At 36.3% G+C, this 12,604-nt stretch overlaps 1 protein-coding gene across 1 annotated transcript in view; it reads left to right on the forward strand.

Annotated features, from left to right (window-relative positions):
• LOC102251406 (putative tripartite motif-containing protein 75) overlaps positions 1-3,549 on the forward strand; it is a 153,582-nt gene extending 150,033 nt beyond the window's left edge. The window contains exon 2 of the mRNA XM_005865721.2: positions 3,301-3,549. Within this exon, the coding sequence (XP_005865783.1) occupies positions 3,301-3,549 (249 nt within the window). The remainder of the gene's footprint in view (positions 1-3,300) is intronic.
• The last annotated feature ends 9,055 nt before the right edge of the window (positions 3,550-12,604 follow it).

Raw genomic sequence — 12,604 nt, forward strand, 5'->3', positions numbered from 1 at the left:
AGGACTAAGAACTGATGCAGCATGAACCTACTCCACCCAAACAGGAACTGGATACCTAACTGTGACCTCTAGTGAAGTAGTTTTACTAAATACTGAAGGAAGGGAGCATAGAAAATGTTCTTCTGCTGGACCACACTCTACTGGGCCTCTTTCCTCTCAGATGGTTGCACAACTTAATTTTTTATGTAAATTTAGATCAACCAGCTTGTTTAACATCTTTTAAAATTCTAACTATAACCAGGTTTTCAATAGAGGGAGGCAAGAACATTTCATATTTAAGGATATATATGTATCTTAGATAAATATCACATGGAGCACATAAAAAGATTCATGATATAAGAAAATAGATAATAGCAACTATTATAAATAAACACACTGTGTTTTAGAAGAATTATGACAGTAAACAGTAAAGTATACCCATTACTTACTGAGATACTAAATATACGAAAGGTTATATGATATATTAGCCAGGGTAGGCAAGGTATTACTGAAGTAACTAAACATTCAAATCCTCCATCACTTAAAATAGGAAGATGTTATTTCTTGCTTATACCACATCTAAAATGAGTTGACAGCAAGTTCTGTTCAAAGTTATCTTCATTCCAGGACCCAGGATGATGAACAAGTCACTATTAGGAGGGTTGCTGATCATAGCGGCATAGAGATTATGGAGAAGATTATTGCAAATGTTGCATGACTCTTGAAGTCACGTAAGCATGTAAGTTTTACATTTGTCTTTCATTCACATTTCATGGGTCAAACCAAGTCACATGGCCATGACTGATTTTAAGGCGAAAAGTACAACAAATTCTGTGACCTGAAACCCCCCATATTAATATGTGTGAATATCCTTAATGACTATCACATTAGGTAGTTGAAAAGCAATTTCAGAATTAAAATCACAAGTAGAAATTCACAAGTGAATTGATGGTTTATAAAACAATCAAATGATCAATTAAAAAGACAAGTAGTAATGATTCCCAAAGTGCAGAAGAAACATTTAAATACATAAAGAAAATAAGAATGAATACAGTGGATATTGAAAACCAGAGACAGTAGGTCCAATGAACCATGCAATATTTCTTATTAAAAAATAGAGGAAAAACAATAAAGAAGCTTTTCTGATCTAAGAAAGGCCCAAGTGTTTAGACTAAAATGCTCACTGAACAGTAGTAAAAGTTGATAAAAATATAAAAATGCCTAAACATATCCTGCTTTAATTTTTAAACCTCAAGAATAATGAAAGAACCTAGGTATTCAAAAATGATTTTTTTTTCTGAAAGTTAAACATAACCTACATAAAGAAAAGTGCATAAATTTCAATTGAAGTGATCAATAAATTATTCCTATGAGAATACAATTGTGTGACCACTACTCAGGCCAAGAAATGGAACATTCCCTGTACCATAAAGATATTTCTATCCATTCTACCCTGCAAAGGTATACACTATCCTAATTTCTAAATCTCTATCAGTTTTGCCTACTCCAATATTGAAATAAATGGAATCACATAATATGGATTCTCATATTTGACATTCTTCTCTTATTATATCATTGAGATTCCAACATTTGCTTTGTTGCAATTATATCAGACTTAGATTCATTCTTGTGTATAATTCTATTGTGCGAATATACTAAAATTTGTATTTATATTGTTGTCACTCTTGTCCCACTTCGGGCATCCATTTAGGCCGGGGTTCATGTCCCAGCATCAAGAAGGGTTCAGGAATCTGGAAAAGGGGCTGCGCGTATATGACATAGAAATCCAGAGACTAATAAAGAGTCCGGAGACGAGATATAATTTTGAAAGGCATTGGGGGTCAGAGGACCTTCAGCTAAAGGAACTGAAGAGTCCCTCCTTGTCTAGGACCCTTGCTTTTATTAACACACTTTGTCCTAAGGCAAGGTGGAGATAATACACTTCAAAGGGTAAGGTTTCAAAGGGTACAGAAGCCTACGGGTTGCTTTAAGACTATATTTTCTATGATGGGATGGGGAAATTAACTTATAGCGGTTGAAGTAAGAAACATATCCTTCTCATTTCTCGTCTTTAGCCACTTCCAACAGGTGACTACATGTGTGACTCAACCCTGTTGAGTCCCCAAGTTTCATCAACCTTTTGATGGAACTCTTAAAATTATGACATGCTGGGATTGGTTCCCGGCATATTTATTCTAAGTGCTGAAACAATTGATAAAATTGTTTCAAGTTGTTTACTATTTTTTATTTTCTTTATTGATGAAGGTATTACATATGTGTCCTTATCCCCCCATTACCCCCTCCATTTCCCCCACTCATGCCCTCACCACCCTGGTGTCTGTGTCCATTGGTTATGCTGATATGCATGCATACAAGTCCTTTGATTGATCTCTCCCCTTACCACCACCCTCCCCCACCTTCCCTCCAAGGTTTGATGGTCTGCTTGATGCTTCTCTGTCTCTGGATCTGTTTTTGTTCATCAGTTTATGTTGTTCATTATATTCCACAAATGAGTGAGATCATGTGATATTTGTCTTTCTCTGACTGACCTATTTCGCTTAGCATAATGCTCTCCAGGTCCATCCATGCTGTTGCAAATGGTAGGAGTTCCTTCCTTTTTACAGCAGTGTAGTATTCCATTTGGAAACAGCCTAAGTGCCCATCAAGTTGTTTACTATTACAAATAATAATGGAATCGTACATATTCTTGCTGTATATGCTCATATTTCTATTGGGTGTGAAATTGTAAAATTTAATACTCCTCTGTTACCTTTTTGGAAGCCACCTTTAAACATGGCTGCCAGCTATAAAATTGCAGTGCTCCTTCCTTCTCTTAGAATTCACATTCCCATCTCTTCTTTATTTTCTCCATACACTCAGTCCTCCTCTGTGTTCTACTCATTTACTGTATTTATTGTCTATAGTTTGCTCATTGAAATATAAGCTCTATTAAGGATAACATTTGTGTTTAGTTTGGTAATGGTTATTTTCTCAACATATAGAAGAGGTGCTCAAAAACTTTTGCTGAATAAATGTATTATGTTATATAGTTATGAGTAAGGCTCAATATCCCTTCATATGTCATTACACATTTGTATTTCCTTTCAGTACATAGACTATTTGTAGCTCATGCTACAAAATTCCTTCAGAATTTTACATGTGAATTTTGAAAATTAAGAAAATTTTCTGTTTATCTGTTACTAGTATATGTATAACAAAATTGTTTTCCATTTTGCTGTTGGCCTTTTGCCTTTGTTTATGGTAAGTTTTTAATATGTTTCATTTTCATGTAGTCAGTGTTAACTATTTCTTTTCTTTAAGGCTTTATGTCCAATTAAAAAAAGGCCTTTATTGACCTTGACCGGCAAGACCATCACCCTCGAGGTCGAGCCCAGTGACACCATCGAGAATGTCAAGGCCAAGATCCAAGACAAAGAGGGCATCCCCCCTGACCAGCAGCGGCTGATCTTCGCTGGCAAGCAGCTGGAAGACGGGCGCACCCTGTCCGACTACAACATCCAGAAAGAGTCCACTCTGCACCTGGTCCTGCGCCTGAGAGGTGGTGTCTAAGTTAATCCCTTTTAAGCTTTCAACCAATTTAAATTTCACTTTTCTTTCAATAAAGTTGTTGCATTCCCAAAAAACAAACAAAACAAACAAAAAAAGGCCTTTCTTATTTCAATATTATAAATAAATTCACAGCGATTTCTTCATAGATCTTTTATGTTTACTTTAAATATTTCATCCATCAAAATGTATTTTGTTTTAAGGAATGAGGTGAGGACCCAACTTTCCTTTTACCTGACATGATTTATAGAATCATCACTGTCTTCCTCACCAATTTGTGATGACATCATTACCATAAAGTAAAGGCAATCCTGTTTGAATCTATTTGCTTTTACTCTGTTTCATTGTTTTGGTCTATCTTAGCTCTAGTGCTGTTATGAACATTTATTAATCTCTGGTGCCAAAGTTTCAAAATTATTTTGCATTTGTAATATACTCTATTTTAAACTTGTATGACTTTCTACCCTTACTATTAATTTTTTTCTAATTTTATCTATTCTTAGAAAATTTCCTAGCTATCCTTACAGATTTATTGCTTAAAATGGACTTATATGGTATAACTTGGTTTAAATTCATACAGGCATACAAAAAAAAATCAAGGCCCAAACTGAAAACTACAATGAAAAATATATGCAAACAACCACAAAATATTCTTGGTATGTTAATTAAGATTGTGTTAAATGTATAAATTAGTTTAGTGAGACATTATATACCATGTGATTGTATTTTTCTATCCCAAAGTATTTTTAAGAATAAAGTGTTTTTAATTAAGGTATGTACATTATTTTTAGATATAATGCTATTGTACACAATAGATTACAGTATAGTATAAATATAACTTCTTTATGCACTGGGAAGCCAACAAATTTGTGTGACTCACTTTATTGTAATATTCACTTAATTGCCATGGTCTAGAACCAAACCTGTAATATTGCCAAGGTATGCCTCTGTAGGAATAACTGAGGGCTATTAGGCCCTTTTTGTTCCTCCTTTAGGACCCTTCCCTGGCCCTTGTCCTGAGAAGGTGCCCCCAAACCAGAACCAGACATGAAGTTACCTACCTGCTGTAGCCCTAAAGGCCCCTGGTCTAAAGTCTGGGACCTAAGTTCATCCCACCCAGAGCCTGGAATCAAGATTCCAGAGTCTAGCCAGTTCCAGAGCTTGGGTCCAGAGCTCAGATCTAGCCTGTTTGGAGCTGAATCTAGCAGCTCAGAGTTTACCCAGGATGGCTCCATGAGGAGTTCTGTTGGCTCTAAATAGACAGCCCCAGACTTGGGGTTCTTGAGATGGTGCTAGGGCCTGGGCCCTCAGGACTCTCACACACTCTTTCACATTCTGTCTGCAAGCCATTGGTTTCTAAATACATCACTTCGGTTCACCATATTTCTTTAACCATAGGAGATACATAACAAGTTCTCCAAGTGGTAACATAACTTCAAAGTGGAGGGTCACATGGCATTGAGGCCGAAGGTGGACATGGGACTCTCTTCAAGGTAACCTTCAGATTCAGTGCTTAATACTCCAACTGCTCATCTAAAATTGCGTGTTTTATTTCATATCCCGTTACCTAACAAAAACTAACACTTAAGTTTTTACTACATATCAAACACTACTCTATGAGCTTCACCCATGTTAATTCACCTTGGTAATTGTCAAGACAATTTTATCTTCACATTACTCCAGTTTTACAGATTAGAAAATTTACTCAGAGGGTGGTTAAATAAATTGCTTAAGGTCACACAGCCTGTAAGTGACGGTATCTTTTAGTCTTACTCAAGGGCTCGCACTCTCAACCAATGTGCTATGACTATGATTACAAGTATAACCCTTGTGATAAAGGTGTCATTTTAAACCAGGATAAAAAAGTTTTAGTTCAAAGAGTTAGGGTAATTGAAATATTATTCAAGAAAATTTAATGTTGTTACTTTTTTTCTTCATAGTATATGTCAAATGAACTAAAGCCTTGGATATAAAATGTACATTCTTTAAAATTAGAAAACATATTTTTTTAAAAAATTGAAACAGTATTTTCAATAGGGGAGATGGATTCTTATACATGAAAATAACAATCTAGCAGATTTGACCACAACCACTTAAAAAATCCTATGACACAAAATATCACAAACAAATGAAAAGACAGACATAAAACAGAGAGAATTTTATTATAGATTAACAGAAAAACCAAATGAATGATATAATAGGAAAATAGGAGGTAGCAACAAATACCTCACAGAGGCATCTATATAAAGAGTTAGGGGCCATTGCAACCAAATGGACGACCGAACAAATGACCAAACAGGCTGAGTGGGGTGACAAGGCCGGTAGGGGGGTTAGTGAGGGACAACCAAATGACTGAGCAGCAGGCTGTTTGGGGCAACCAGGCTGGCAGGGGGGTTAGTGAGGGACGACTGAACAGCAGGCTGCATGGGGCGACCAGGCCAGCAGGGGTGTTAATGAGGGACACCAAATGACTGAACAGCAGGCTGTGGCAGGTGACCAGGCTGGCGGGGGGGCAGTGAGGGGTGACCAAACAACTGACCAGCAGGCTGAGTGGGGTGACCAGGCCGGCAGGGGGGCAGTTAGGGGCAACCAGGCCAGCAGTGGGGGCAGTTAGGGTGACCAGATTGGCAGGGGGGGCAGTTGGGTGGCAGGCAGAGGCAGTTAAGAGTGATCAGGCTGGAAGGGGGCCCAGTAGGGGCAATCAGGCAGGAAGGCAGATGAGCAGTTAGGAGCCAGCGATCCCAGATTGTGAGCGGGATGTCCGGCTGCCAGTTTAGGCCCGATCCTGAGGATTGGGCCTAAACCGGCAGTCAGACATCCTCCAAGGGGTCTGGATTGAAGAGGGTGCAGGCTGGGCTGAGGGGACCCCCCACCCCATGCACGAATTTTGTGCACCGGGCCTCTAGTATATAATATCAAAATCACCATACTAGTACATATATAAATTAAAACAACATTTTTTTTTTACCTCTCAAGTTAGTGATTCTATTTTTTAATGATAATTCCTAGTGTGGGTGTGGATATGAGAAATTTGATATTTCTGCATTGCTGAGTTGGTAGGTGTATGATTGGTAAAACCTCTCTGGAGAACAATTTTGTCATAGATATCTTGCCTTAAAAATTATTACTTTGTCTTGTAAACATTGTTACCTTTTAACCTAGCATTTCTACACTAAGAAAGTTATTCTAATGAAATATTCGCATGCCTGCACATTTATTTTGTAAGGATATTTGCTCGAGTAATTATAGCCATGTATAAATTGGCAGCAATCTAAATATGCCTTCTGAGCGGATGGCTATAGTGAGTTGGAACAATTAACTTTGTTACTTTATCCTCAAACACACAATACTTCATTGTAGGATCTAAAATTGCTTTCAGAAGTAGGGTCCCTACACTGCCAAGTCAAGGCTTGACTTGAGAGCATAGATGGGAGGTCATTCAGAGGCTTATAAAACCATTGAAGATGGCCTCCTGGGTTCTGTCTGTGAATCTTATAGCCTTGCCATAATGTGACTCTATAATGGTACATCACATAACTACAACTCTGCCACACACTGATTTAGTTTGCATTACACTGGATAGAGTAAAACTTCTTTTTATGTCTATCAGAACATCCCCATGATGGATTCCCTTCCCTTGAGAGAGCACTATCATCATCATCATCATCATCATCATCATCATCATCATCATCATCCGGATGATTTGTACTGTGTCAGTTTGTTTAAGCTTGGATCTAGTTTCCAGAACTCCCTTCTCTAAATAGTTCTGGGTTACAGTTGGTTAAAGGAGATACTTGCATAAGATTTGGAGGATGGAAATAAAGCAGCAGCCATTATCTTTTGAAGGCTGTTTTAGTCTTATATAGTGATGAACAGATGTAGGGGTGATTCCTCTTTTTTCTTTCCTCTGCTCCACTTTTAGCTCTTCTTATCAATTTTGGACTATATTGACCAAAAACAGCTCCAGGAAAAAGCTGGTCTGAGGATCTACAGTGGTGAGACCTACATGGAAAAGGTATCTTCTTGTAGACTTCCTAAGAACTTTGCCTTAATAGTTCGGGGTTTCCAAATAAAATACAAGATCCTCATTTAAATTTGAATTTCAGATAAACAACAAATACTTTTTATATAAATATGTCCCTGATACTGCAAGAGCTAATCATAGCAAGGGAATATTGGGAATAGTCTAATTGCCCATAATAGTCCTGAATAGGTTGGAGGAATCATCTTGACACTTTATCCTCAAACCCATAGTCCTTTACTGCAGGGGCATACTCATAAAAAATTGTTTGTTGTTCATTTGAAATTTTGATTTAATTGGGCATTCTGTAGTTTTTACTTGCTGGATCTGACTCTTCTAGTTTTGGTGGATTGATATGCTTGGTTTTAGATTAAACTATCTCCTGACCCCTTCTCCAAGCCTCTAGCTCCTTTTCCAAACATTAACTCCTCCAGCATCTTCTACAGTTGTGTAAGGTATACTTCCTAGAATAAATTGCATCCCCTACAATACTCACACTAACTCTGTTCCTCTGATTTTCAATTTTTACTGCAGTAATCATGATAACAATAGAAAACTACAGTAAATTCTAAGGTTTATTGAATAGAACTCTATGCCAAACCCTATATTAAGCACTTTGCAATACTCTGTATTGGTTACTGTTATTTACTCCCATTTAAATCTAATACATTTTAGAATTTAATTAAGACATGCCATTTATATAACAATTTCCATTGATCTCAGATATTCTATGCTCTTTTTTTCCCTCCTTATTTTTCCTTGAAGCAAATGTGAAGTGAGTTAAATTCTATGCTCTTCTTTTTTCCTTCTCTATTCTTTATTAAAGCAAATGTGAAGTGAGTTAATTATTTCAGACATCTGTATCTGATAAGAAAAGAAACTGAGTCACCAAATGATTTAGAGGAACTTTAAAAGTCATATATTGAGTTAATGGAACACTTGGGAGTAGAATTTACCATCTTTGAGATTCCAAACTGCTGTCTTGACTTTTGTGCTGAGCAACACTATATATCTTTAGAAGAGAGAAAAAAAATCAGTGTCCATTAAGTTTCTATACCCTGTGCAGAGACATTTATTCTTAGATCAAAATGTCCAAGTGAAACTTACACCATACATTTTAATACTTATTTTTAATCCAATAAGTTTTCATGTTCCTTTGTATTCTTATGAAATCAAATTTTAAATTCCTTATCAAGCATGTGTTTGAGCTCAACTTCTATGCATAAGCATGTTTTCATGTAAGTGCCCCATAAGGCTTGAACAATGGGTTTCATATGTAAACAAAATTGTATATTTTAAATAATCTCTGGAATTTCTTGCTATTTTAGAGGCTCTTTCTTTAAGATGGAATTTAGACAAGAAACATTTAGAACAAAAACCAAATAAAAAAGCAAAGGCAAATATTTTAGGAAATGAGGTGAACTGATTGATATGAAAGATTTCAAAGAAAAGGTAATACCAACCACTTATCCTTAACAAGTCAAAGCCCTGGAAACGTTCATGGAGAAAAACATGATTTCAATGTAATTCCAAGATTGCTATAAAATCTCTAAGCATGGTAAAAGTATTTTTAATCTGTTCTATTATTTATTTAATACAGAATTTCCAATACAGATGTTTACTTGCCTCTCCTTTTATTTTTTGGGGGATATTTGGCAAATGCAGGTCATTTTCTTCTAGAGATCCAACTCCCATGTACCTCGTCTTACTGTCTACTTGTTACAAAATATTTACTTAGAGGAAGAACTAGTGTTCTGGTGGTACCCTGTCTGCTGTCCAGAATTTGGAAAATGAGGAGAAGAAAGAGGGAAAACTTGCCTACGCCAGGAGGATTGATATGAAGTACCTAGTTTTAGTTTCATGAATTATTGTTTATTTTCATAGTATTCATAAGCACTTTTCTTAGCTTAAATTAGATGTAATAATTTAGAAAACTTACCTTCTAATTCTGATAGCAAGGCTATTTTACAAATTGCCCACAATATTCAAACAAAATAATCAATTACAACTATATAGTGTAGTGACTTGGAGCAAAACTTCTTGAACTATCTGTGGTGAAAGACAAGTTGTTTTTTCTGATCCATTGCAAATCAATATTTTGGAAAACACAATAACAAAACTAGTGTAAATTAGTGTAAAAATTGGTTGTTGAGGTACTATAGCTATGAAAGTTTTCAAATATTTATGCTTGATTTCTGCACTTTTCTTGTTACAAACATGCACCAGTTGATGGAACACCCTTTTAATGGCATTGCTTTAGAGTTAGACTATAGTCTTTGGTGTTCATTAGCTTGGGTTCCAATTCTGTCTCTGCTATATTCCACTTGCCTTGCAATCATGTTTAAGTTACTTAAGTAAATATGAAAATAATAGTAGTACCTTCTTTAAAGTTTGCTGTGAGGATTTAATGAGATGCAGTTGCCCCTTGAACAAGCAGAGCCTGGGACATAGCGGTGCTGGACCTCTGTGCAGTCAAAATCCATGCATAACTTTAGGCTCCCCAAAAACTTAGCCTTGCCAACAACATAGTCAGTTAACACATATTTTGTATGTTACATGTGTTATATACTGTATTCTTACAATAAAGTAAGCTAGAGAAGAGAAAATGTGATTAGGAAAATTATAAGGAAAATACATTTACAGTATTTATTGAAAAAAATCTACATGTAAGTGGACCTGTGCAGTTCAAACTCATGCTGTTCAGGGGTCAATTGAACTATATGTGAAGCACTGGGAAGAATGTCTAGCACACACTTCAGAATCAATCAGGTTAAGTCATTGTAATTGTTGCATGCAGTTTTATAATATACAAAGCGCTTTTCCATACGTCATTACACTTATTTCTCACAAAATCTCTGTGTGGGTAGGTTACAGAAGTTGTGATTATCCTCCATTGTACAGTTGAGAAAACCAAGGGTCAAGTGTTTAAATGGTTATTTAAGTGTTTAAATGGTTGCACAGCTGGTAAATGATAAAACCAGGAGTTAAATTTGATGTTAGTTCTCCCTTATTTCATCCTCCCCTTCAAGGCATATCAAAAGCTATGCGAGTAAGTTTTCTTCATACAGAACAAAGTCTTCTTGCTGTTTCCTTGGTCTAAGCCTCTTGGTCTCACGGCATAGCTTGACAAAGAACAGGAGCATCTAGAAGTACTAGGATCTCCTGATTTCTTCTCCTTTAGTAGACTTATTTTATAGGAGAGGTTCTTGTTAACCCTGTACTTCCCTTTTCTTTTCACAGCTACTGAAGAGCAAGTTGTGTACAATTTATGCTTTCAGCACAGAGTGCAATATATCTGGTTAATGTGATGGCGGCTATACTAGTATTTTAGATGTTGGAAACGTCAATTCAAAAGCAATTCCCAACACTAAGATGAGAGAAACAGCCATCTCTTTTCATGTGTTAGTGAATGGTCTGGCTTACCTTTCCTATTTGAATGTGTCTAGATGATATAAAGGTTTCTTTTGTCGAAGTTTGGATAGTTTTACTTTTACAAGTCCAAAGAAATGTCCACTTCTTCATGTGGTTAAATCATGCATATGAATTCTCAGAGAATAAGGCACATAAGAAATTCATATGGGACATTAAATGTTCTAGTAATTATGATCTCTATTTGGTTCAGAGTCAAAAAAAAAAAAAAGAAAAAGAAAAAGAACCAAACCCAAGATGTGTTAAAAGAATAAAATTTCCTTCTGTTAGTAAATTAAAAAGGGAGTTACAAAAAGCAAATACTGCAGATGCATTTTCTCCAATAATGCCTTCAGGGGAACTTACATTTAGAAAAGAAAACTATTCAATTATACAGCAGCACAAAATGAGCTTGGTGTAAACAAACCATTGTCCACTACTCTAAATTAGGTAATGAACTTCCCATTAGCTAATTTAAAAACTAAACGATAAAATGAGTTTCAAAACTGTGTCGAATAAAGAAACATGGGTGAAGGTAAACAGAAAGCATTTGGGAGTCTAAGTGCTAACCTGTGTATATCCAACCTCTAGGAATGAATCCTTTAGGATGAAATGTTGTCTTCTGTCAAAGATGTCAAATAAAATAACTCAGCCACACTTGCTTAGGAGCAGCTCTGTGCTCTCAAAGTTCTGAGCTGAGGTCAGGGGTGCTATAGCAATTATGATAAAATGTAAGACTCCACTATGTCCTGGACTTTTTGTTTATTGCACATAAAGTACTTCACATTGGAAAAATATAGAGAATTCCAGGCATTTCACTGTTAGTGGCCCAAGAGCAAATGACCTTTGCTTGGAAAGTAAAGCTGTCCCAGACCTAATAGACAGAGTTTGAGAGCTGACTGTAGTAGACATGGTAGAAACTCTATTTTATTAAAGTTGAAGGGAGATTACCATGGTGGACACAAAATTTCCTACAATCTGCTTAAATATTCTCTTTTTTATAGATTCTTCATAGGTGATCTAAAATTTTGATGCCAGAATAAAAGCATGGACATATATGAGAAATAAGAATTCTAGTTAAAAAGAAGAAGTCCAAGATTAATTTGAGTTCCCTCAGAAGGAAACCCTGAGGCTATGATTTGAAAAATAGTTGGTTATTTGGCAGGTGATCTCAGAGAACATTGTTAAAAGAGGGAAGAAGTGAGGCAGGAAAGGGAAAGAAGAAAATAAAGACTACATTTTCAAGCCAGTCACCATTAGAGAAAACTGAAAAGTAATCTTAAGTCGGAATGCTGGGGTGCCTACAGGGCAAGTACCTCAGAGTTAGCTAAACCCAAGAGCCGAAGAGCTAGGGAATTTGTACACAAAAATCTATCATTGGTTGGGAAGGGAAGGCGATTACATTTTAACAATAGTGATCAGATAGTACCTCCAGGCAACTGGATGGATGCCCATTAGGGTCTAAAAATGGTGAGGCCTCAGGAAATATAGTTGGGGTATCTGCGACAATTTGTGAAAACAGATTTCTTTTGGATTTTAAAGCAATTGGTGCCGCATCCTCAGGAATTTTCACACAGTTATACACACACATTTGTCTTAGGGATTGTCTTTAGTTGCTTTTAAACATAG

This window comes from Myotis brandtii, unplaced genomic scaffold (genome assembly GCF_000412655.1).
Source record: "Myotis brandtii unplaced genomic scaffold, ASM41265v1 scaffold21, whole genome shotgun sequence".
Lineage (NCBI taxonomy): Eukaryota > Metazoa > Chordata > Mammalia > Chiroptera > Vespertilionidae > Myotis > Myotis brandtii.